General features: G+C 44.0%; 1 protein-coding gene across 13 annotated transcripts in view; it reads left to right on the forward strand.

Annotated features, from left to right (window-relative positions):
• Window positions 1-1,444: 1,444 nt before the first annotated feature.
• CADPS2 (calcium dependent secretion activator 2) overlaps window positions 1,445-26,864 on the forward strand; it is an 852,012-nt gene continuing 826,592 nt past the window's right edge. For all 13 annotated transcript variants that reach the window (XM_077471987.1, XM_077471989.1, XM_077471994.1 and 10 more), the window contains exon 1: window positions 1,445-1,880. In XM_077471987.1, the coding sequence (XP_077328113.1) occupies window positions 1,554-1,880 (327 nt within the window). In that variant the 5' untranslated portion in view covers window positions 1,445-1,553. The remainder of the gene's footprint in view (window positions 1,881-26,864) is intronic.

Here is a 26,864-nt window from a genome sequence, read left to right on the forward strand (position 1 = left end):
ACACGATCGGACTTTATACAAACTTTCCCGTGGACTTTTGTATAAAGGGCGTTGGCCCTGAACTTGTTAAGCATATACATGATCTGACTTTTTCAGCCAACTTTCACCAAATCACGTGATTTTTCTGCTCTTTACTGCCACCTTTTGTCAACTTCTGTATTGTCTGATCTTTTGCATTTGTTCTGAGCATGCGTGTTTGTAAAGTCCGATGGTTTTCTGTACAAACGATCAGACTTTGCTCCATCGGACTTATGTTGTCTAAAAGTTTGTCTGTTCGCACAGCCAACATTTGTCTGATGAAAAACTAAAAAGTTTGTCCAATGGGGCATACACACAGTCGGATGTTGCCTTAAAACAGCTAATTTGGATGTTTGTTGTCAAAAAGTCAGATCGTGTGTAGGGGCCTTTACACACTTTACATGTAAATTTAATAACACAGGTACAAATAACCAGCATAAACATCTGGTGGACAGAACAGAGGACAGTGTCAGCAGGGCAGAGGACGGTGTCAGCAGGGCAGAGGACAGTGTCAGCAGGGCAGAGGACGGCAGAGGACAGTGTCAGCAGGGCAGAGGATGGTGTCAGCAGGGCAGAGGATGGTGTCAGCAGGGCAGAGGACAGTGTCAGCAGGGAAGAGGACGGCAGAGGACAGTGTCAGCAGGGCAGAGGACAGTGTCAGCAGGGCAGAGGATGGCAGAAGACGGGGTCAGTGGTGCAGAGGATGGTGTCAGTAGGACTGGATGCTGAATGAATGGGAAATAATCTGGGTTGAGGTTTATATCACTCACTGTGTTCATTCAGAAAATGAAGGGACCAGTAAATAATATATTTACCTGTCCCCGCCCCCCGCATCCTGGAACTCTCCCGCACAGCAGCAAGAGGAGGGAAGCCCGGAAAAAGGAGGGAAGCCGACACAGCTTTGTGGGGGAAGGGGGTTGGAAGGGATTGAAGAAAGAAAAAGTAGAACCCGGACAATAGGGCAGCATTTACTAGAACTGATGGGCTGTATTTTGCTTCTGTAGCTGCTGAATGCTGGCGGGGGAAGGAAGAATGAAGGCTTTTAGTTGCAGCCGATTGGTTCTAGTACATGCCGTCCCTCCTGTCCAGGTGTGATATGGAGGCCTCACGGGTCAGCTGTAGCATGGGGGCCCCCGGGGAACACAGCCCCCCCCTTTGGGACCTGCATGTGCAAAGAACTTATTCTTTTGAAAAACAACAGACTTACTGGCTGGATCACCAGATGACAATAAAAAGAAGCCCTACAAAAGAAAACTAATGCAGTAAGAATTGGCAGGCTGCGATCTAATAAATATTTGCTTTTGGGTTTGATATCTCTGGAAGGAGTGTCAGCAAACAAGCAGAGATGACGAGCTGAGCGGGCAGGGGGCGGGGCGTTCACGTGTATAGGGCGGGCGGAGGGGCGTGGCGTGCACGTGTATGGGGCGGCCGGGGGTGCGGGATTTAGGAGTACACCGGAAAGGTGTGTGCGGACTTGGAGCGGCTGGAAAGGACACCTCAGGAACGGGGAAGTGAGTGCACGGAGCGCACGGACCATGTTGGACCCTTCTTCCAGCGAGGAAGAGTCGGAGGAGTTGTTGGAGGAGGACAGGCGGGATGTGTTGGTTGTATCGTCCGGCGGAGGAGGAGCGGGGCACCGCACACAACATGCATCTTCCCGGGACTCCAGAGACACGACCCCCGCCAGACCGGCCAGTCCCAGTCCGTCCATCAATAGTGAGGGCAGAGAGGAGCTGGAGAGGGTACAGAGGGAGGAGCGGGAGAGAAGGAGCCGGCTACAGCTCTATGTCTTCATTATGAGGTGTATCGCCTATCCCTTCAATGCCAAACAGCCCACCGACATGACCAGGAGGCAGCAGAAGGTAACGTGTGTGTGTGTGTGTGTGTGTGTGTGTGTGTGTGTGTGTCAGGTGTCACCTGTCACTTTCCTTCCCCGCCACTGCTCAGGTAGCGATACTCTCCACCTGACCGCCTTCCATACTCCATTGTGTGTCCATCTCTGCCATAAAGACACACAACACTTCTCCGACACCCACATATACAGCAAACCCCACAGACGTCACTGGGCTACAAATATATAGAATACCTCTGACATCTATATACATAGAGGTGGTCCAGAACTTGTACCCTGGTGATCTGACATCTATATATACATACATTACCAGGGTACAAGTTCTGGACTACCTCTGATACATACATATATATATCTCTGGGGTACAAGTTATAGAATATCTCTGGCATCGATATACAAACATAGATCACCGGGGTACAAGTTATAGAATACCTCTGACATCTATATACTTACACTGCGGTAGGAACCTATACAACATTATACCTCCTAACAGTTGCATACATAGATCAGAGGTACACATGTATAGAACTTTATACAATGCCTCTGTAACATGTACATCACCAGGGTACAAACCTATACAACATCATAGAATAGCCCTCTGACATCTACAGAGATCACTGGGGTAGAAACCTATACAACATTATAGAATACCTTTGCCATCTATGTAAATAGATGTCAAGAGTACCAGCACAACATTATAGCACTCCTCTCTGACAGCCACATTGATCGCTGGGGTAGAAGCCTATACAACATTGTAGAATACCTCTGACATCTACATAGATCACTGGGATAAAAACAGAGTATTTAAAACCTCTGACATCTACATGCATATATAGATTGTTGGATTCAAAATGTATCCAAAGTTATAGCATACCTCTCCAACATCTACATCGCTGGTGTACAGGCACAACATTATACCGTACCCCCTCTGACAGCTACATCCAATGATCAATGGGGGTGAGACATATACAACACCTCCTGAAATCTACATACAAACAGATCACTGGGATGAAAACATTCAAAACCTCTCTGACATCTCCATACATGCACACAGATCGTTGGGTTAAAAAAACATAGAAAGTTATAGAATACCTCTACATCACTGGAGCAGAAAAAAAAATATATAGCATACTTCCCTGACATCTACATAGATCACTTGGATAGAAAACGCACACATTCTATCATTTATTTTCCAGTGATCTCTGCATGTATGTACATTTCAGAGATTGTCATCCCAGCTATGTATGTAGATTTCAGAGAAATATTATGTGCATTGTATATGTTTCCATCCCAGTGATCTTTGTATGTAGTTTCCAGGGAGATATTCTGTATATCATATGTTTCTGTTTGAGTGAACTATATATGTAGCTGTCCATGGGTGTTCTCTAATATATAATATCTCTCTGGCATGTACATACTGTGCATAGATCGCTCATAGAAAATATAGAATACCCGTTGGGCATGTACAAAAAAAACCTTCTGTTCAATGGGATGGATGTGGAAGTTTTGACTCCTAAACGTTACACTATGATGTGGGGAAATGTATGTTGCTGTGTGTGTGTGTGTGTATCTATCTATCTCTAACCAATGCTATTTAAATGCAGGCAGTTTTTGTTCAGTTTTATTTGTTTCTAAATCCATAGACATCCTTTGGAATATTTCATTTAGGGAATGAAACTTAAAACTATTACAAATGTGATTGGAAAACAAATTGACAGACCCCAGGGCTCCCCCTTGTGTGATATGGTAGGAAAGTGTATTGTGATTTATCTGATCATTAGAGATGTGCTCCATATGGTTTCCTTGGTATGGTGCCCGGTGCATGAAATATGTGGCTCCTTGGTTACTTTTCATGCCTGCTCCATTATCCAGAGCGCCTCAGGTTGGGAGTGTTTTTATCTCCCATGCACATTCATGTGTACCCTGTAGGGTTTCTTGAGGATATTTCATTCTACCTCTGTTTGCAGGATTTAAGGATAAACTGATGGTTTGCTATTTTTTTCCAGAGATTTGTCCCTCTGAGGAAATGTTCTTGATGCCTGTGTTGAGCAATAAAATTCCTGTTCATTTAAGTGGCTGATGAAGGGAAAGCTTTAAAGGCCAATGACAAACTAGCAGAGGCTAACTAACATTAAAAACAAGAGGTTTTCAGAAGATGGCAAAATGTGCTTTTCAGATGCTATAAAGTTAAGACCAAGATCAAAAATCGAATATATTGCAGCCTACTAGTAATCTGATGTGGTGGTGTGTGTGTGTGTGTGGTAGGGTGTTTTTGCTGCGTGTGTTGGTTTTTATTTTTTGCTTCTCTCTGTTTTTCAACTGGTAATCTGGCCAGTAACCTCCTATGGCGTGCTCCCCACTCTGGATGAAGGAGCACAGAAGAGCACTTTTTGGACAGCAGCATTGTCAGTCTGGAGGTAGGGGAGTGTTTGATGGACTAGCAGGTTTAGACACACTAACAAATTGAAGCAAAGAGTTTTCCTTTTGAGATAAAGGTTTTACATAAAAGCTGATCACTGTAAGCACCAAGCCAGTGTTAGATGGTCTGTTTCATCCCTGTAAATGCAAGATAAGCTTTCTAAAAAGGGAATGTAAAGCAGCTATCACATCTAAGAATTGGTGAGCTTTAATAAAGTGCTGGTCTGTAATTTTCTCACAATTGCATTTTGACAGCCACAGTGATACTCTGCAAATGTCTACATGATCCAGCATTACAGTGTTGTATCCAGTGATTTCTGCTTGTAGAGATTTCTATCCAAGTAGTTGTGGATTATACAATGAATAACACTTCTTGCATTCTTATGGTACTTCTAGTATGTGACGTGTAAGTATTGCACGCTGTGATGATGCTTCATGGGCTAAAGCAACTGAAAGGAGAAAAACAGGAACTTTGTTGAATAAAAATGTCTGAAATGTTTGGAGTTGTTTAGAACATTTCCAGTTTGTTTTAAAGGCATGTAGCAAATCTTACAGCAGCCTACAAGCCCCCTGTTCCTAATGTCAGGCAGACAACGCTCTATCACTTCGTGTTAAAGTGATACTGATGCCCCGTACACACGTTCCGATTATCGGACCACAAAAGTCGCTTTCGGACAGATCGTTCGATAATCTGATCGTTAGTACGCAGCTTTCGACAGCCGATCACGACAGTCTGTCCAACTAAATCCGAAGGAACAAACAGGAAAACTTTGGTCGGATGACAGCCCATCGTACGACAGTCGTGTAGTCAGTACAGTATGCGTCCGATAAAAGTCATTAGACAAACACCACGCATGATCGGAAACATGAAAATAAACCAGAAGGACACACAGGTCACACGTTTTTGACATCATTTAAAATACGTAGCTACGCACGACGGAAGATTTTTCCAGAATCGTACGACGAAAGTCTTACACACATTTGGCACTGTTGTATTCAATCTTGGTTGTATACAACAAAATGTGAACGATCGGTCTTACGATAATCGGAACGTGTGTACGGGGCATAAGGCCCCTTTTACACGACCGCAACTTCAAAGGTGTGTGTGATTTACATTGATATATTTTTTTTTTTTTTTTTTTTTCAAAAAAAAAATAAAAAAATTAAAAAATCTATCCTGCATCAAAGTTGGACCAAAGTAATACAGGGACTACTTTAAAGTTGGTGTGACTTGAAATTGCACAGATATGAATGGTACTTATGGAAATCATGGGGTACGACTTGTCATGCAGTCCCAAGTCGCACAAGTGTGAAAGGGGGGCCTTGAGTCTTTTGTGTTTAAAAGTAACACGTGTTCTACTTGCCTGGTCTGTGCAGTGGTTTTGCACAGAGCAGTCCAGATCCTCATCCTTGGGTTCTTGGCTGGATCTCCTGGCCCCCTCCCTCCCATCGAGTGCCCCCACAGCAAGCAGCTTGCTATGGGGGCACCTGAGCCGCTTCCATTCAGTCACTGAGCTGTGGTTCAGCCCATCCCATCTCTCTCCTGATTGGCTTCCACTGCTGTCAAACTTGGTTAGGCGGTGGTGCCACTGCTGTATCTCAGCCAATCGGGAAGGAGAGTCCCAGATAGCTGATTCATTTGTGGACATTGCTGGATAGACGGGCCTTAGCTAAGTATTAGGGGGGGGGGGGGGCTTTTATGCTTGGAGTGTATTAAGATAAAAAAAAACCTTCTGACTTCACAATCCCCTAAGAGTAAAAAACAAAAAAATAACACTGCTGCCTTTAGAACCACTTTAAGCCTTGCCACTCCCTCCCATACATCCCCCCCCCCCCCACATTCCTATTGGTCCATCAGTATGATGGAGTGCCTCACTGGGTAGTAGGATTGTATGAGGGGCTAGAAAGGTAAGACTAGAGTTTCCTGCGATTTTATTTATTTTTTTCCGCGTTTCGTGTCTTTTTTTTTTTTCTCTCCCCTTCAATTCAAACTTGGCAGGTAGATTGTTCCAAACATCTTGGAAAACTAACCTCAAATCCTTCTGTCTCTTCATGTAATCCAAAACTGATTCTATGTTAAGATTGGGGGGGGGCGAAGCTTATGCCACGCATCGCCCACTCTTCTATCCACTTGAAGTCCAAGCCTTTTTCTGACTTTTTTTTTTTTTTTTTTTTTTGTTTATGCAATTTTATTTGGAAAAACTGAATTTTATTGCACTAAAACACACTGTCTAAAATGTTTGACAAAAGATAGATGATTTTAGGCCAAGTACATAGATGCCAAACACGACATGCTTTAAAATTGCGTACAACCGTGCAGAGGTGACATGCGTTTTTAAAAGCCTCTAACAGGTTACCACACTAGAGTTACAGAGGAGGTCTACTGCTAAAATTACTGCCCTCGATCTGATGTTCGTGGTGATAGCTCACATGCATGGTGAAATTGCTGTTTACATATGACATGAGACAGACGCTTGCGTTCACATTTGCATGGGGAGACGGGTGCTTTTATTTTACGTTTTACACTGTTGCTTTCATCTATTGTATTATAAAAAAAAAAAAAAAACTTTATCATCAGAATGTAAATATCCCATATGATGGCAATAGGTAGTGAAAGCCATCAACTGCATTGTGTTCCTCAGTGGGACAGGAGAGCCTGAGAAAACCGAGGACGACTGGAAGGGGGGTGGGGCATTCCCTCCCTCAGTTGTCAAAGCAGTCAAGCGGCTAATTAGCTACTAGGATTGCTTTCACATGAAGGCTGACTGCAGGCTGAAAACTATGCCTAAACCTGCAGGCAATATTCTGGTATAACCAAAGTCCAGCAACGTACCCGTATGCCTTTTGGCTTTTTACCTATTTCGTTAAATTACAGCCTTTGTTTCGATGTGTGGTTGTTTTCAGATTTTAAAAAAAAAAAACAATTGTGTGATGGATCAGGGCACAATAGTCTAAGTTGGTGAAGTAAAATTGGAAAAATATATACATAAAACAATTTTTCAGAAATAAAAATAAAATTGGCATGTGCGTATGTATTCACCCCTTTTTGTTATGAAGCCCATAAAAAGCTCTGGTGCAACTAATTGCCTTCAGAAGTCACATAATTGGTGAAATGATGCACACGTGTGCAATCTAAAGGCCCATACACATGATCAGACTTTTTGACAACAAACATGCAAATTGGCTGTTTTGGAGCAACATCCGACCATGTGTACGCTCCATCGGAAAAACTTTTTTTGGGGTTCTCATTGGACTTTTGTTGCCTGTGCGAACGGACAAACTTTCTGGTAACAAAAGTCCAATGGAGCAAAGCTCGATCGTGTGTACAGAAAACCATAGGACTTTTGTACAAAGTACAAATGGGCATGCTCAGAACCAATGCAAAAGATCAGACAACAATACAGAAGTTGACCAAAGGTGGTGGTAAAGAGCAGAAAAAATACATGATTTGGTGAAAGTTGGCTGAAAAAGTCCTGATGTGTGTATGCAATACAAGTTCTCGGCCTATGCCCTTTGTACAAAAATCCAAGGGAAAGTTTGTACAAAGTCTGATCGTGTGTATGAGGCTTTAGTGTCACTTGATCAGTCATTACATGTACACACCTTTTTTGAAAGGGCCCCAAACACTGCCATGAAGACCAAGGTACTCTCCAAACAAGCAAGGGGCAATGTCGTTGAGAAATAAAAGTCAGGGTTAGGTTATATTAAAATAAAAAATAAAAAAAATCTTTGAGCTCTAGGAGCACCTTTCAAATCTATCATAACCAAATGGAAAGAACATGGCACAACATCAAACCTGCCAAGAGATGGCCACAAACCAAAATTTATGGATTGGGCAAGGAGGGAATTAATCAGAGAGGCAGCACAGACATAAGGAAACCCTGGAGGAGCTGCAGAGTTCCACAGCAGAGACTGGAGTATCTGTACATAGGATGACAATAAGCTGTACGCTCCATAGAGTTGAGCTTTATGGCAGAGTGGCCAGAAGAAAGCCATTACTTTCAGCAAAAAACGAAATGGCACGTTTTTGAGTTTGCGAAAAGGCATGTGGGCGACTCCCCAAAATTGCTTAGTGTTGCATGACCGCACAATTGCAATTTTAAGTAGCGCAATGTAAAATAGCAAAAACCTGAGTCTCTGAATTTGTAACTTGATGGACCCCAAGAAATTTTTATGGTAGGTACAAAAATCCAATTATTTGTGGCTCTTAAAATTCCCATAATCCATTGTATAATAAACTACAAGTAAGTGACACATTCTGTCTCAACCATACTGCACCATAATACTGTTCTGCAACCAGTTTTTATGTTCAAGAGGCCCTTTCCTGCTCCATGTGTCTGAATAATAGTCGGCATGCTACAGAATAGTAATGTGAAGATCTTTCAAAATGTACAAAAAATAAAAACCACAGAGGTGATCAAATACCACTAAAAGAAAGCTCTATTTGTGGGGAAAAAAATCAACGTTTATTTTTGGTGCAGCGTTGCATGCCTGCGCAATTGTCGGTTAAATTAAGGCAGTGCCGCATTGCAAAAAAAAATGGCCTGGTGATTAAAAATAATGTTAATGCTTTTTGCAGGTAAATTATTAAACACATTGGCCACCATGATCATCAGACTTCTCACAGTTGTATAAAATCCTATTGCCAGCACCTTGTTTACGTTTTTATATGGTGCATTGTGTCCACTTTGTGAGACTGTAACTTGAGTTGTACCCTGTGGGCTCATTCTGTTGATTGTTAACATTACTGTGAGGTATTTGCGGAGTTCTATTCAGTAGCAATCGCCTGAATTAGACAGCAGGTGGAATAACAATACAACAGATGTATGGAATATTGGATAGGAACAAAACATTTATTTATTTATAAAATGACTCATTAACTTGTTGCCGTCCTTTAATAACTGTAAAAACCAAGCCCTTTCTGAAATGCATTTTACCCCCTTCAACTTTAAAACTAAACTTTCTGTTCACTCTAAAAATATAATGGAGATCTGCTAAAGACTATATGTAAAGAACAATGCACACAGCACTAAAAACATGCTGTTGGGTGGAAAATAAAAGCTATCCTACATAAAGACTTGTTTTGGTTATTATTGGTGTCATGATGACTTGGTTCTCACGCCAGTTGGGCTGAGTCACTTCATAAAACCCATCTGCAGCAAAAACGGCTAACAATCTTTGGTTGCCTTTTAGTAGGGACGTACTAAACTGCATTTTGGGATGATTGGGTTATTGGCTGCAATACTGAGAACCCTCACTAGATGTCGGTGTACTCTATACACATGTATGGTAATGACTGCTGTCCTTTCCTACAGTGCTTGATACAATGTTGCATGAAGCAGTTGCTAATGTGTAACTGTTCACTTGCGCATGTATATGTGTGTGTGTGTGTGTGTGTGTGTGTGTGTGTGTGTGTGTGTGTATGTGTGTATGTATGTATGTATGTATGTATGTATGTATAAATATATATATAGTCTCAAGTCATCTTCCAGGACGGCACACCTGAGAGATGAGAGGCTCCTCCCTACAGAAAACACAATCAATCGACAGCTGTTTTAAGTCCCCACCCTTCCCCTTGATCCTCAGTTTTTGATTGTGTTTCTCCCTACACAGCGAAACTGTTTGTTTTTTTTCCAAATGACCCGAAGCCTGGGGCTGGTGGTCTCCCCCTGGGAGCCGGACCACAAGCCTGGGAAGCCTCTGGGTCTGGTAGGATATTCTTGTCCTTCCTGGGGGGTTCCCCTATCTTTTCCTCAGGGCGGGCAGCAGAAATTGGAAGAGCCCCCCTGAGAGCTGAAGGACCCTGGGTACAGTGGTGTACCCAGAACTTCAGAGGCCATTATCCTGTCTCCCCCTCCTTACCTGTACAGGTGGCTGTTCAGACGGGGGTGCTGGCCATTGGTTCTTTCCAGGGGGATCTTGTCCCCGACTCCTGGGTCCCCGGTAGCTCGCGTGGGCTGCCGGAGAGGGCGTGGCAACAAGCACCCGCGTCATTTTCAAACTTCGGGAAAATGGCAGCGGCGTTCTTACCCAGGAGGGAAGGCTGAGAGTCAGTAGGAGCAGGCGCCCACATCCTCCTTTCTCTAGAGCGAGGAGGCACCAGTTTACTACGGTGGATGTCTGCCTTAACCACCTCAGATATGAAGATGGGAATGAGGAATGGAAGGCATTGCCCCCCCCCCCCCCCATGTATATAGACTGACTGACTGGTACAGTGCAGGACACAGCCTAACCTAGCACCTCCCTATGGGGACAGCAGTTGGGGGGGGGGGGGGGGGGAGCACTTTGGCGGCTATCCTCCTTGCGTGTGGACCATAAGGATGGAAAAGCAAGCCCGCTGGCTGTGGCAAAAAGAGGAAGACGACAACGGTGAGTACTTTACTTTCCTTTTGCCGTGGGAAATTAGCTGCAAAATCCCCAATTCCAGCCAGAGGGTTTCTGGGCATTTGAGATCTCACCTGGGGTCTGGATTCAAATAGCCCTTAAGCTTCTGCTAAAAACAGCTGCAGCCCCTCTTACATCAGAGAAGCTGTATGGTGGACAGGTGGTGCAGAGGAACGAGTGTGCCTAAACCACCTCAGATGAGAGAGGTAGGTAGGCCATTGCTCCCCCTTCCCCGTGTATATACTGACTGGTGCAGTGCAGAACTTGGGGTCGGGATACAAATAGCGCAGACGCCACTGCTAAAACCACCAGCCACAGCTCCCTCTTACAGCAGAGACACTGTGGTTATCGCAGCAGTAGGTTGCCAGCCTCTCCCTACATGCCCAGTTGTGGTACATTTAGTAGGGATGAATATAGCGTACAGAGGGGACCTGGTAGATACAAAGTTACTTACAGGCCAGGTATACCACTGAACAAGTTATTAATTGGGCAGTGGTTGGTGGATTCAGCAGCTCCCCTGGTCAGCAGGTGCACTAGGTTACCGGCCCTATTAGCCCAGCTGCTAGGAATCTGAAGTTGCTTCACAATGTTTAAAAGCTGACCTAACATTCAAGGATGGGCAGAGACCAAGCTACTGTGTGGCACAGTAGGGGTTCCCTTGTCACAGATCCTCCTTTTGGGGGTTGCCTGCTATAGTTAACTTTCATAAGCTCCAACCTCCCACTCCACCTTTACACTGTGTTTATATTATAGTGTAGGAGGTAAGAAGAAACTTTTTTTTATTGGTTTGGGCTACAATCCACTCAGTGGCAGATCTAAAGGCGATTCACCATAGATCGCTCCCTACATCCTTTTAATTGAGGATTTTCTGTGCAAACCTATGCAAGAGCTACATAATTGATTGTTTGAAGCCTGCAAATAGCTATTTACCTCCCAGGCTAAACTGGTAACCACCTCTTCTAGAGAGGTCTTAAATTGGTCTCTAGGGCTGGGCTCATTGAGACTTTAGTTGCTAATCAGCACCACCTGGATATGTGCTGGCTAGCGTTTGCTCAGTCTATGGAGGTAAGGTAGGACAACAACTACTACTAATAGTAGGGTGTCCAACCATTTTAGGATCTGTTCCTTCTCTGGTGGTGAAGGTTTAGTATCTACAGCCCAGGCTATGCCTATGAAATAAATTGCCTGTTGGTTATTTCATAAAGGGATAGACCATGACTCCTCATTGGCTGCACACCAGTAGACCTCAGTAGTGAAGGTTTGTGCTTGCTGGGATGTTTTTGTGGCACAGCAGAAATACACATTGAGATTTGTGACATCTCTGCTTATAAGGGCTATATTGCTGTACATCAGAAATGCACTGCACTGAAGCTTGTTTTCTGTCCTTTATATACTAAAGGTACTGCTTTGTTTGGCTACAGATCAGAAAAATACAACAGTGAAGGTGGTCTGTACTTTCTGGTTTTGTGTTGCACAGCAGAAATGCACATCATTGAGTCTGGTGACATCTCTGCTCATAATGGTTATATTGCTGCACATCAGACATACACAAGATTGAGGTCTGTCTGTGGGGCTTTGTGTCCTGTTTTACTGCCTTGTTGGTTACTTATCAGAAAGGCAGCAGTGAAGTCTGATGGTCCTGATTTGAGTGGCGTTGTGCTGATTCAGACAGTGCTATTAACAGCAATGGCTGCCGAGTTTAAACATGCGATTTGACATGTTGAGTCGCATGACAAATCATTTCAATATGGATGTGCTATTTCTATTCATAGTGTTTTATTGTTGCACATCAGATTTATACAGCATTAAGGTCTGTGAGGTTTTGTGTCCTGTATTACTGCCTTATCAGAAAGGCAGCAGTGAAAATTGATGGTTCGAATTTGTTGGGCTACATAGTAGAAATACAAATTGAACCCCTGCCAGGTGTAGTACATATACTGCCTTTGGTAATCCATGTAGCACCACAAAGTGGTGTTGTGCTGATTTTAGCCATGCGATTTGACATGTTGAGTCGCAAGGCCAAATCGCTTCAATATGGATGTGCTATCTCTATTCAGAATTGTTATATTGTTGCACATCAGACATATACAAGATTGAAGGTTGTCTGTCCTTTTATGTCTTGCATATACTGCCTTATTGGCTGCATATCAGAAAGGACACAGCAGTGAAGGTTGCTTGTCTTTTTCTGATTTTGTTTTTGCTGCTCAGCTGAGACACATTGAGGATGGTGGCCTCTCTGCTCAGTATTGGCATATTACTACACATCAGACATACACAAAGATTGAATGTTTGTGTCCTGTATGTCCTATATTTACTGCCTTATCGTTTGTATATCAGGCTAAGCAGTGTTTCTCATGGATCTACCTTTCTGCATCTTAGGGATACACAGCAGGGGTTTGTTGGCTGCAATCCTCCAGGGAGTCACAGCATTGGGGACCCCTTACTTGTTCGACCTTAAAATTGCTATTTGTTTTTTTCCCTGGGACCTGTGTAATCTTGAGGTCTGTGGATCCAGTAATCAGGGACTGCTGGTGTCGCACAGAAACAAATGGTACCCATTGGAAGCCATAGTATATGACTTCTCATGCGTCTTGCAGTCCCAAGTCGCAGGTTGGGTCGCACGGGTGTGGGAACCCTAAACTTATCTGTCCCTTCTGATTGAGGTTTTGCTACACAGCAGGAATACTCATCATGACGTTATTGTTTTATTTTGCAGCAGACCAGAAAGATTGCAGCTGTAAAGGCTGTCTGTCTTTTTCCTCAGTGTCTGCTTTTATGTTGTTGCACAGCAGAAATACTCAAGATTGAAGCTTGTTGGTGCTTTCTGTTTCAGAAAAACACAATGCTGCAGGTTGCTTGTGTCCTTTCTCAGTGTTGGTTCTATCTGAACTACACTACACAAGTGCATGACAGAAAGGATTGTCTTGTGTTCCATATTTTTCCCTGTGGCATAGCAAAAATGCACAACATGGGAGTTGGTGTTCATATTAATCTTATAACTGTGGTGGTTTGTCAGAAATACACAACATAGAAGTTTGGGTCTTTCTGTCTTTATAGCCTTGTTTTGCTGTACATAGGTAAAGCACAACAGTAAAGGGGGTTCCTGTCCTTTCCGTATTTATATATCAGTTATGACCTAGCTAGCTGCACTAAAGAAATACGCAGCATTTAGGGTTTGCTTGAGTCTTAATGTTTTTACGTCTTGGCAGCACATCAGAAAACCAGACTATGAGGACTGTTTGTCTACGTTGAGGTTCAGATTTGGGTCTCTTCCCATATTTGATATATTGGTTTAGCTAGTCACACTCAGGCACACAACATTGTTGTCTATGCTTGTGTCCTTTCTGTCTAAATCTATTGTGCCGTGCCCACAATCTATGATCATTTTATTTGTGATATTAATAATGCATGTATCACCTTTTTGTATTTCAGCCTTCTTTTCCATGGAGGGGCCAGGAGTTCGGGCTGCAGCTGCCACATGTCAGAAAACCTTGACCACTTGCATTCAGGGATGCCAGAACCATTTCCTAGGGTTGAAGCCCTGTAGGGTTATGGGACACTGGAGGAAGGGGATAATGAATCGCCCTGTTTAGTAAGAACTTTGAGAGTTCTGTTCAGAGGAGTATTAGGGCCTGAGGATGAAGTATAAAGATGTATACCCGATCGAATAGGTTTTGGCTCGGTGCATGGCCTTCATTTTGCCCTTTTAGCAAAACTAGACATAGCAATATGGGTAGTCTACTCCTGCTAGGGACTTTAATCTCCTGAAGAAGGCTCTCAGGCGTAAGGACATAGATTGGGCGTGCCTTAAACCCAGGGTTCAAGCTTCTGTTAATCTATTTCCCTTAAGTAGGCTTCCCTTTAGTCTTTTGCTGACATAAAGATAAAAAGGAAGCAGTTTTATTTCCCTCAACAGGATAGTGTTAAGACAGGCCCTCTTATTGATTAATGTAGTGTCCTTGTCTTACACAGGTCTCTTATTTATCTTTTTAGTGGTTCTAAGTAGCACCTACAGGCATAATAGGCCATGGTTGTTAGATGTGTGAGATAGGCAACATTGCTAACCTACAAGTTTAACATGTTTTCTGATTCCATTTTTAAGAGCCCATTTCACCTAGATACTGCATCTGAAGCGGAAAAGGCAGGAACATCTGTGGAGCAGACCTGCAGATCAGCCGCATGATCCAGCTAAGATGCCTTCATCAAGCATATGAGCGTATGGAGTGGAGGTAAAGCTCACTGCAGAGCCAAGGTTCGCCAAGAGGGTTTTGCAGTGGCCCCACCCTAAGGTAGGCCTGAGGTACTTGTTTATCCTCTCAGGTGTGCCGTCCTGGAAGATGACTTGAGAAAAGTACCAGTTACTTACCGGTAACTGTCTTTCTGGGAAATCTTCCAGGACGGCAGGCCTACTTCCCGCCCGTTGGAGGAGGGAAAATTCTAGAACACTAGAAGGTGAGTACCTATGAGGAATGATTTCCCTTGTGAACCTGGTTCAGGAGTTACTTCTCTACAAACTGAGGATCAAGGGGAAGGGTGGGGACTTAAAACAGCTGTCGATTGATTGTGTTTCCTGTAGGGAGGAGCCTCTCATCTCTCAGGTGTGCCGTCCTGGAAGATTTCCCAGAAAGACAGTTACCGGTAAGTAACTGGTACTTTTTTTTTTTTTTTTTTTTTTTCTCTGTACAACAGGATCAAAGAGTAATGTGCTGTCTTCAAATAGGACTCTATACTATTTCATATATGTAGCACCTGTTCATTGGAGTTCATCCAAAAGGCGTAAAGAGATGTGTGTGTGTGCGTACTTTGTATATACATTCAATAAAAAGATGTAAATAGACAAACCCTTGGAAAAGACTGCAGAAATGTGTAGATAATGGCAAGAAGGGGAGAATCTAAAGACTGCCAAATTGCTGGAGCAGAAAGTCAGAGTTGGTGGAATACACAAGTCTACATTGAGGCTCTGTAGAGAAAAACAAGTTTGAGTGTCTGAGATGAACCTATTTGGCAGACTTTTGTCATTCAGTCTTGGCTCATGCCACCTGTAGCACTTGTATCTCTGTGACTCACTTAAAGGGGGAGTAAACCCGCTGACTTTTTATTTTTTTTTTTTTATTTTTTCAGCTGTAAGGGAAAAGGCCTAATGAGCTAGTACGCCTCGGTGTCTCTCCCGGGTCACGCCAGAGTTTTCTTCCCAGCATAGTCTGGCATATGTCGGACTTTCAGCTGAGAATCCTCTTTGCACATGCACCGCTGAAGTCGGCGGCACATTGCTGGGGAATATCTCCTAAACCGTACTCCTCCCCTTTTTTATTTTATTTATTTTAATTTTTTTTTTTATAACCTACAGGTAAGCCTTATTGTAGGTTAAAGTACAAAATTTCACTCTACAACTGCTTTTAAGAATAGAAGGATAAACCCAAGGTCAGTGTACTGTGTACATTAATGTTGGCTGGTAACATTGATTGTACAATGATATTGTATTACTTCTGGGGTGCCAATTTAAATGCATATATGGAATAAAATGTATGTATTTGTCTATTCCTATAGTTTAGCTTGCCTATTAAAACTCTGGTAATGTTACTGTTAGTGCAATGATATAAGGTTAGCCGTAAAAACAAACACATTGCTTAATAAAATTACGTCTTAGCATTTTTCTATTTTCTTGGAAAATAAATAACATAAACATACTATAGAGCATTTAACACAAGAACATCAAAGATACTTTATCAAGGCTGTCCCCTGGATGCACTGTACCATCAGCTGGGCTCAAGATGGTAAGAGACATGAGCAAAAAGGGCCGACTTCCCTTCTGTGTGCACTTTTTTTTTTTTTTTTTTTTTTAAACTTCATCCATATACCAACCAGACCCAACCCCATTGCCAGCCCATTTTAGGTTTCTAACGAATCAAAAGTATTTTACAGGGCAGTCCTCCTCAATATACGGTAGGTGTGTGTGTATATAAAAGTGTTTAATATATATTCGCTCTCACACGCATTGCATTCCTGGTGTATGGCTTTCAGGTACTCTTGCCAAGGGACTGAGTGGTAGGAGTTTAAATGCCTTGTCAAGCATGTGGTACCCAAATGGGTGGTGGTTTTGCCATGCCTCATCTGCTTGAGTCAGTTTTACTGTTAGAGGGCGGCTGTGTTGCACAGGATCGTGTGTGTGTGTGATCCTGCACTTCCGGGTATTGGGCACTGCCAACAGTTCGCTCCTGCTGTGATTCTACACAGCAGTAGCCGGTCGGCAGGTCCCACTGACTATATGTACTGGCAACTGCTGATGGTTTGTTACACAGCCAGAACAGCAGTCTGCCTATGTAAACCAAGCAGATTGACATGAAGGCTTTGGATCCTGTGTTCCTGCAAAGCAGGAACGTGAATCCATGACTTCCCCTAGCAAAAAAGACCACCTCCTCCACTACACTAAAACACTAGCTAGGCACAAAGTTAACAGTTTACTCATCCCTGGTGTTAACCCCTTTCCAGCCAGTGTCATTAGTACAGTGCGTGCATATTGTTAGCACTGGACTAGTCACGGATTCCCAGTAGTATTGCAGTCCCGCTATAGGTTGCTGATCACTGCCATTACTAGTAAAAAAAAAAAAATCTCACATCTTGGTCTAAATTGATATTTGGTTTCTTTTACTCTGCTAAAAAAAAAAAAAAGCTACAAATACTGCAGCTGCTGACTTTTAAAATATGGACACTCTAATGTACTGAAGTGGGGTAATTGGCGCTACGGTATATGGTCTTAGAGCCTAACTTTTTCAGTAGAAAACAGTGGAATTAGAAGTATTGTATTTTACTGACAGTATGGGGGTCCAAGATCTAATTTTATAGCATATATGTACATCTCTATTTCCAAAAGCGTATAATGACCATTTGTGTGAAAAAATACATGATACCCAATTATATATAATACTCCATAATAAAGTGCAAAAGGTGCTTAAAAAGCTTGTATACCATATACGTGCTAATATATAGTGCAGTAACCAAATAAACAATAGAAACCCTAGCCCAAGAATTATGTGTAAATACCCTGTGTAGGACAATTGATATTGAAGAATTATATAAATTACGAGTAAAATAAGGGCAGTAAAAATAGAAAACAAAGAAACTAAAATTAAGTTAATGTCCACAAAACGTGGTTCTTTGTGAAAATATTTTTCTGCTGGATTTTGCACAAAGTTACTTTCGTGCTCATGTTCTCTTCAAGTGACTCGAGTGCTCCCCCACAAGTCTACACCCCTACGGGGGTAGTGTGCATGTAAATCGGCTCCTCTAGGTGTATCGACTCTGCTTCAGGCACCATGCGATTCCAGAAGTCGGATCCAAGAAAGGTATATTCCTTCTTATTAATACCAAACTCCATAATGTCCAGTTGTTTGCCATTCTTTGTTTTCTATGAGGAAAAATACTTTAATCTATTTTCACAGAAACATGTTTATACTTGCCTGCTCTGTGCAGTAGTTTTGCACAGAGCAGCCCCAATCCTCCCAGAACAGGCATCTTGCAATGCAGGCACCCAGGTAGGAACGCTGCCGAGCCATGGCTCTGTTTCCATTCACACACAGAGCCACGACTCGGCCTGAACCCCCTCTCTCCTCATTGGCTCACTGGCTATGATTAACAGTAACTGGAACCAAGGCTCTCATGCACATTGCTGGAGAAAGATCGGGCTCCAGTAAATAAGGTTGGGGGGGGTGGCTGCTACAGAGATGTTTTTACCTTTTATGCATAGAATGCATGAAGGTAAAATACCTTCAGCCTTTACAAACACTTTGAGTAATTTGGGTATAGGCGGAAGAACAAGCTGTTGCTATGGATTTAAAAATGTTTCAGAGATCTTGTTTTATGAGCTTGTCTTCTAAGCTACCTGTGGTATTTAAAAAAAAATCTGTAATTACTATGTGGTCACAAGAGACATTATGTATACCCTCTGAGCAGTCATTAGGCAGCATGTATTCAAGATGAATATCTGTCATTTTGAAGTGTCTGGATAGGGTTTCTAATTGGTTTCAGCCAAGGCTCCCCTGATTGACATTCAGAAGGGAAATGGAAACAATGCTGGTGTAAATTTGGTAATTTGTGTGTGTATAGATGTCTCATTCACACAGTTGCATATTAGAACATCATGAGAGAATTTTTTTTTTTTATTTCAGTAATTCAATTAAAATGAAACTAATATATTTTATATTGATGCTGTTACACAGTGTAATATGTTTCAAGTATTTCTTTCTATTTGATGATTATGGCTTGCAGCTAGGGATAGGCAGATCGGACCCCTGTTCGTTTCGCACCAGAACTTCTGAACACAGCGAAAGTTCGGACCCGAATAACTAACTCCATTAAAGTCAATGGGACCTGAATGTCAAAAGTGCCCATTTTTGAAGGCTTATATGCAAGTAATTGGGCATACAATGGTTATAGGGGTATCAATAAAAAAAAATAAAAAATAGTTTGTGGAAAACTTAATCTTTTATGAGCAGCTAATAATATATTATTTATATATCTTTTTTTTTTTTTTTTTTTTTTTTTATGAAAAAAATTCCTTCCGATATATTGCCTGGGGGGTCCCCTTAGTCTACCTGTAAAGTGGCAGATCTGTACTATGTCTACAATCTGCTGCAGCAATAATTGCATTTATAAAGCCCCAAAAAAAACATGTTCCCTTTCAAGCTGCCTTGCTGTAAAAATTGCAATATCCACCTGTCAAACGGGTGCAGAAAAATTTCTCTGGGTGTTGGGGGGGGAGAGGACTTCCCACCATAACCCTACAGAGGTGCTCTTGATGAAGGCAAACACAAAAATTGCTATGCATATGGTTGGTATCTTTGCTGTCTTTTGAAGTATCTGAGATGCAGATAGCAACAGTACGATTTGCTGCAGATGTGCTGAAAGGCCCAGACAGCTGAGCTTTGGGGAGTGGGCCAGGAGATAACAGCTGCAGAATGTGATGGAATAGGGTGGCTGCTCTCTACTTTCTTCATGTTAGCCTCCTTGGGGTTGTTCTGCCTCACCTTCAGTTTCCTCCTCTGCTCTATCTGGCACTCAAGTCGCATCAGTGACCTCATCATTGTCTCCATCTTCATCGTTGCCACTGGAGACAACTTGGCAAAACACTGCGGCTTGGGGAACACTAATGCCAGTTTTCCTCCCTCTCTATGCTCATTCCTGTCATCCGCAACCTCGGAACCAACCTCTGAATCCGGTAATGGCTGGGTATCAAGGAGCTGACACTGGTCAAATTGCTCAGCTGACTCCTCAATGGCTGATGTTGGGGCTATGGCAGGAATAGATGTAGACAAGGAGGAAGGTTTATCTACTCTGCCAACTGCAGGGGACTGAACACTTTTCTCTGCTTGCGTGACAGAGGATGAGGAAGGTTTAGTAAGCCAGTCCACCATCTCCTTTGCATGCTGTGGCTGGATAGCACGCGTAAACTGACTAAATGGAGGAAATGATGCCCTGCCTGTGGACACTTTTGTTGCTGGGCCCCCTTATAGTGCCAAAGGAAAGTCTGCCTTTCCTTGTTGCCTTCCCAGATTTTATTGGGAGGGAGGAGGTGGTGATTATAAGCAAATGTAAAGGAGTGGAAATCTGTAAGTAGATGCACTTTAATCAATGTAAAGAGGTGTTTAGTGCGCTTTAATTTGAGTGCTCACACTAGAGACTTACTCCACTAATGCACTGCAGTATAATGTGCCAAATGTACAGTGACGCACAGAACTATATGGCATTAAACTGGCGGTAACGCATACAGAAGTAAATGCCGGTAAACTGGCAGTAACGCAATCAAATAGACAGTGTTCAACCTTCACTACACTGATGCTATCTGAACTGTCCCTACTCTAGCTATACACTAATGTAAAGATTACTGACATGGTCTTGCTACACTACACTGAAACTATCTGAGCTGTCCCTACTCTAGCTGCACACTATGCAAAGCTGAATGATGGTACTCTTCACTACACTCAACTATCCCTAGACTGACACTAAACTAATATTCTACACTGGCAACTGAAGCAAAATGGCACTAAACGGAGCCCTGTTCTATCTCTCTCTCTACGCCAAAATGACACTGAAAATGCCTGCCATTGAAAGAACACTTTTATACTGTGGGGCCGGGAATGAGTCATGGCTGGATAAAGACAGTATCCAATCATTACTGACAGTGCTCCGTGCCCTGATTGACTGAAGCTTTCACTGCTTCAACCAATCAGGGCTAGTCAGTACAGCCCTTTACCTGGAAATTCTAGAGCAGTTCATGGTTCCCTGTGCTGACCAGCTTTATGGAGATGCGGATTTCATTTTACAGCCTATAGCAGTGATGGCGAACCTTGGCACCCCAGATGTTTTGGAACTACATTTCCCATGATGCTCCACTACACTGCAGAGTGTATGAGCATCATGGGAAATGTAGTTCCAAAACATCTGGAGTGCCAAGGTTCGCCATCACTGTCCTATAGGCACCTGCCCATACATCTTATGTACCAATACCTGGTTTAATCATGATATCGCTGTACCTGATTGGAAAGCAACAGAAATTTGCCAGGTGTCCTAGCATTTCCTTACTTGATTTTTTATTTTTTTTTAAATGGTTTTCACTTCTGTGAGTACAGAGGTGAGTATCGATGAAATTCTTTTCATCGGTACTCACCTCTGCCGGCTTCAGGGTGTTCTCTCAGAGGTCCGGTGATGTCATTGCCTTCACTGGACTCCTCCCTACCTTCCCCAAGTGCCTCTGTCTGCTAATGAAGGGAAGTGGGAGGAGTCCGGTGACGTTTAAGTTCTGATTGAACGTAACGCGCATGGGGGAGGAGCTACGCATGACATCACCCGCTGCTGCCCTACGGAAATAACACGATTGTTGGCTTTACATGTGGTGTTTTTATCTTTTGTGAGTAGTTTTTGTTTGAACACAAAAATTAAATCTTAAGTGTGTACCTACATATGTATTTTCCCCTCCGGCCACAGAGTATAGTATAACTCCTTTAAAAAAAAAAAATAAATAAAAAAAAAAAGAAAAAGTGTTCCACTTTCAGTGTCCTTGCATTACGTGAGAAGTCATGCTTACGAAGTTTACACTTTAGATTCAGAGTGATTTTTGTAAGTTTAAGAATAGAATCTTCCATGCAAACCTGACTGAATATAGAACCTGAATTAGCAACTTGCACAGAATTCGCCAATGTGTATTCATTTGTTCCGTTAAAGTGATTTGTAAAGGATCTCCCCCCCCCCTCTGTATTAGGGGAAGAAGAAGAAGAAAAAAAAAAACCCCTCCCCACAATGCAGAGACATGCATTAACCTCTTGGCATCCGCTCTATAGCCAAATGTCAGCCAATCACAGGATTTTAACAGAAGCTCGGTAATCGGACAGCGCGAGGAGAAAAAAAAACGTGCAAGGGACACCGATCCCGAAGAGGCAATTCTGCCTCATCGGTGCCACCAGTACCCCCTGCCAGTGCCCACAGTACCAATCGGTGTAACCAACCAGTACTGATCAGTGCCCATTATTGCCACCTATCTGTGCCCATCAGTGGTGCCTCATCAGTGTACATGAATGAAGGAGGAAAAATTTTACCTGTTTGCAAAATTTTATAAAAAAAAAAAAAAAAATAGTCTTCCAGGACATCCTCTGAGATATAGGGCTTCTCCCTCTGGGACAGGAAACGCGTCTACCCAATCAGATAAAAGGGGTGGTCCTCCAGGCCCTCCTCAGTTTTTGTGTTTCCTGATGGACAGGAAGGAAGCATGTGAGGAACCATGTTCCAGGACTGTCCTGGGGGAGCCTCTGAAGTACCTTTTCCTCTGCCCAAAGCTCCTCTGTCTAGTGCAGTGAAGAGAGGGCTGCTTGTACACCACTGCCTATAAGCTTGGGGAGAGTTGGACCTCTGAAGAGCGGCGAATCCCCTTACCTCCATTTTGTCGCACAGTCCGGTTGTGGTTCTTCATCGGAAGAACGAACTGCGTCCACAAGGCTCATGAGAGCCTTGTGGATGCAGTTCTGGGTATGGTTATGAACATGCATGCGTCCGAGGAGGGGCTTCTGCGTTCCAATGAACGGAAGTAACGCAGATTCTGACGGGACTGCATCATCAGAGGGTGCCAGGAGACGAAGGTTCCACTCTCCAGGCGCAGTGTGTGTGGCCTGTCGGGCATCCAAAGCCTGTGTAGATCCAGCAGAGGCTGTGATAATAAAGAGCCATAGAGGGCACTGCAGCTGTTTAGGCAGTTGACTCCGGTTCTTCTGGCACCAGCACCTCTCAGGTAAGCGTGGTGAGGGCAGACCATGGCTTACTCTGGGAGGGGGTAAGGTCCTTGTGACTGAGGCCATTCCCTGGGTGGAGAACCACAGGTGAAGGGCTGGGCACTTCTCTCCTTCCCCCTAAGCACAGTGGTGGTGACGGTTGGGAACAGACTTTTTCATGATTTGTTTTCTGTCCTTTCTTTTGCTTTCAGGGTAAAGCATGGGGCAGATCTCAGATACAGCCTACTAGGAGAAAGTGTTCTGTTTGCGGGACAAAGCTTGGGTCCTCTTGGGAGAAGCTGCTTGCCCCGATTGTATAATTGACCAATAATTTATCTAAGGATGACTGACAGAGTGTTGGATCCTTTCGTCGGTAAAAGACGAGATTCCATTCACCTTGAAATCATTTAGAGGAATGATGGATAGGATGCAGGGTCCCTCTGTGCCCTTATCTAGAGCGGCAAGTTTTCCCTTCCTGTCTGTGCCCAGTCAGGAGTATAGGGAGAGGGAGCCCAGGTCGCTGGCCCCTTTTTCAGGTGGCCTCAGGGTCTGACTCTGAGGAAGATTGCTCCAGAGGGTCCAGGTACAAATTGACATTGGACGAGGTGGATAATTTGTTAAAAGCGATCTATGACGCCCTAGAGATCAGAAAGGAGTCTGTACAGTTTTCTAAGCATGACCTCATGTATCAGGGGGTCTCTGCTTAAAAATTGAGTTTTTTTTTTTCCCCTGTGCTCAAATCTCTAGTGGAAGCGATCCTGCTGCAGTGGGAGCACCCTGAGAGGTGACCGTTCTTTTCAGGCAGTCTCAAACGCAGGTTTTCCTTTTGTGAAGGATGCGGCCCAGCCTTGGAACAAGGTTCCTAAGTCGGATGTGCTGTTAAAGAGGGCTTGGGATGCCTCCTCCTATTGCACTCAAACCTGTCCTTGCAGCCACCTGGGTGGCTAGAAGTTTATAATGCTGGTTAACTCGGTTAGTCTTATTTTTCTGCAGGCACGTCATGACAACAGCAGCTGATATCCTTTCCCTTACTATTTAAGGCAGTTGGGTTCCTGGCCAGTGCTTCTGCAGAGTCTGTAAAGCTAGTGGCCAGGTCTGCAGGCTTTGGTTAACATGCCAAGAAGGGCTGTAGGGCCTAAAGCCTGGTCTTGAGATGCAGCATCTAAACTCAGGCTTTGTGAATTACCTTTCTAAGGTGATCACGTTTTTGGCCCTGGGCTCCAGGAGGCCCTGGAACATACCCAGGACAAGAAGAAAGCCTTTCCAGAGAAGAAGCCGCCTGAGAGACATATTTTTCGAGGGCTTAGGCAACAAACCCAGCAGGAGAGAGGGGGTCGGCCTAAAAAAAACAAAAAAAAAAACTGGGTCACTGGGGGCGTGGCAGAGGAATACTATTCAATACTCAGACCACCTCAAAATCCCAGTGACTCCGGTGTCTCAGTGGGAGCAAGGTTGGGGGATTTCCTCCCACAATGGACCAACGCAACTTCAAGTCCGTTTTTATATTAGAGATTATAAAAAAGTGTTACAAGTTGGAGTCTAGGGCCATTGCCCCACCTACTTTCCTAGTAACCAAGTTACCCAGAGACCGGGAGAAAGTAGAAGCTCTGAGTCTGCTGTTGGGAGAGTTGTTAGAGCAACAGGTCATTAGCTGAGTATCAGATACAGAACATGGACAGGGGGTATATTCCCACGTGTTCGTAGTTCGAAAGCCATGAGGTTGATCTTCAATCTCAAGCCCCTGAACGGATTTATCAGGTACAAGCGGTTCAGGATGGAGTCAAGCTTTACGATGGCGAACCTCCTGTTTCCCGATTTGGCTTTATGGCAACAATCGACCTCAGGGACGCATATTTGCATGTACCGTTAAATCGGAAATTCCTCAGACTGACAGTCGGGGTGAGCTTGGAAATTCTCCTTCCAGTTCTAGGCACTTCCGCTTGGCCTAGCATCCTCTCTCAGGATTTTTACAAAGGTTCTGGCAGAAGCCCTAGCTCTGCTGTGGGTCGGGCCATTACAGTGATCCCCTATTTGGACTTTCTTCTGTTTTTGTCGACCGGTCTTACCAGCAGCTGGAAGAGGATCTACAGGAGGCGCATCATTTCCTGCGTTCTGTTGGTTGGTTGATCCAATCTATCTGGACAAGTCCCAGTTGATCTCAACCTAGGAAGTACTGTATCTGGGTTACAGAATCTCCTCTGTAGAGGGCAAAGACTTTCTCCATCAGAAGATGGAGAAGGTAGGTCCGGCAGTAGCACGGCTTCATACTAATCAGTGAGCCCAGGTCAGATGTCAGGAGAGTGATAGGCTTAATGACATCCTGTTTACCAGCAGTCCCTTGGGCAAGGATTCATCAGTGCCCGCAGCAGACTGGTCTTATGCGTTGCTGGGACGGCAGCCAACAGGGCTTGGATCAACCCATGCTGATTCCCACCAGGGTCAGAAGAACGCTGTGGTGGTGGCGAACCAGTCGCAAGTTGGACAGGGGTCTACTTTTGTTCAGACCAACAGCTCTGGTGCTGACAACAGAAGCCAGCTCTTTTGGCTGGGGTGCACACCTGGAAAGGGATCTGGGTCAAGGATCCTGGTCTTGGGTGGAAGCCAGACAGACCTCAGATCAGAGGGAATTGCTGGCAGTACAGAAGGCGATAGTAGCCTTCCAGCAAGGAAATAAGGGGACAACACCTCCAAGTAAGGTCGGACAATGCCGCCGTTGTTGCCTATATAAACAAGCAGTGGGGGACCAGGAGCCCTGCTTTGCGAAAGATGGCAGGAGAGCTTTTCTCTTGGGCTGAGATGAATCTAGAGTCTGTCAGCGGTTCATCTGAAGGAGGCTCGGAACTCGCTGGCGGACTTTCTTAGTCGTCAGTGTGTGAAGCAGGATGAATGGTCACTCAACCAGGAAGTGGTCGAGCAGGTCTTGGGGCAGACCAGAGGTGGATTTGTTCGCCTCAGAAAGCAACAAGAAGGTTGCTCAGTTCTTCTCCCTGCACTTGCAAGATCAAGCCAGAGGAATAGATGCCTTCGTCAGTGCATTGCACTTCAACCTCTGCTATGCCTTTGCCCCAGTGAGGCTGGTTGTGGTGGTCCTTCAGAAATTTCAGACCCAGGTAATGGAGCTCATTCTGATAGCCCGGTTTTGGGCCAAGAAGGGCCTGGTTTGCAGTCCTAAAGAGATTGGCAATATATCCTCCGATTCATCTTTCGAGGAGGGAGGATCTGGCTACACAAGGCCCTATCTGGAATTCTCAAATGGAGACCCTCAGACTTGCAGCGTAATATCTGAGGAACAGCTGGTAAGGGCCCAAATTTTTTATTTTTTTTTCCAGAAGGGATCATCAAGACTCTCTTGGAATGCCGTAAGCCAGTGACCAGGCCATTTACACCAAGGTGTGGAAGAGGTTCAATTCCTGGTTGGCAGAACAGGGGCAGGAAGATCTAGGTATCCCAGCAGTACGGGACGTCTTACAGGCAGGAGTGGAATTGGGGCTTTCTGTCAGCACCTTGAAGGTACAGGCTTCCGCTTTGGGCGTCTTTCTTCAGGTCCCCCAGCAGCAAGATTGTTTTGTAAAGGATGTCTTTTTAAAGCCCTCTCCAGGTCTGGGCCAATGAAGGTCAGAGCCTGTCCCTCCCGGGATTTAGACTGGGTACTTGGTACTCTTACAAGGAGTCCCTTTGTACCTATGGAGAGATCTGATGATAAATGGGTATTTTTATGAACAGCTTTTCTAATGGCAATTGCCTCAGCCCGAAGAGGGAGTGAGTTGCAGGCGCTCTCGCTTTATATAGCCTTTTTGTTGATTTTGGGAGAATAGAGTTGTGCTTAAAACGGATCCTAGTTTCTGCCCCAAGGTTTCTTCTACTTTTCACAGATCTCAAGACATTATCCTGCCAACATTTTACTACTCGGAGGGTGATGAAGGAGGACTCAGTTGAGT

This window comes from Lithobates pipiens, unplaced genomic scaffold (assembly GCF_037356315.1).
Source record: "Lithobates pipiens isolate NorthernLeopardFrog02 unplaced genomic scaffold, aLitPip1_a1.2 Scaffold_8, whole genome shotgun sequence".
NCBI lineage: Eukaryota > Metazoa > Chordata > Amphibia > Anura > Ranidae > Lithobates > Lithobates pipiens.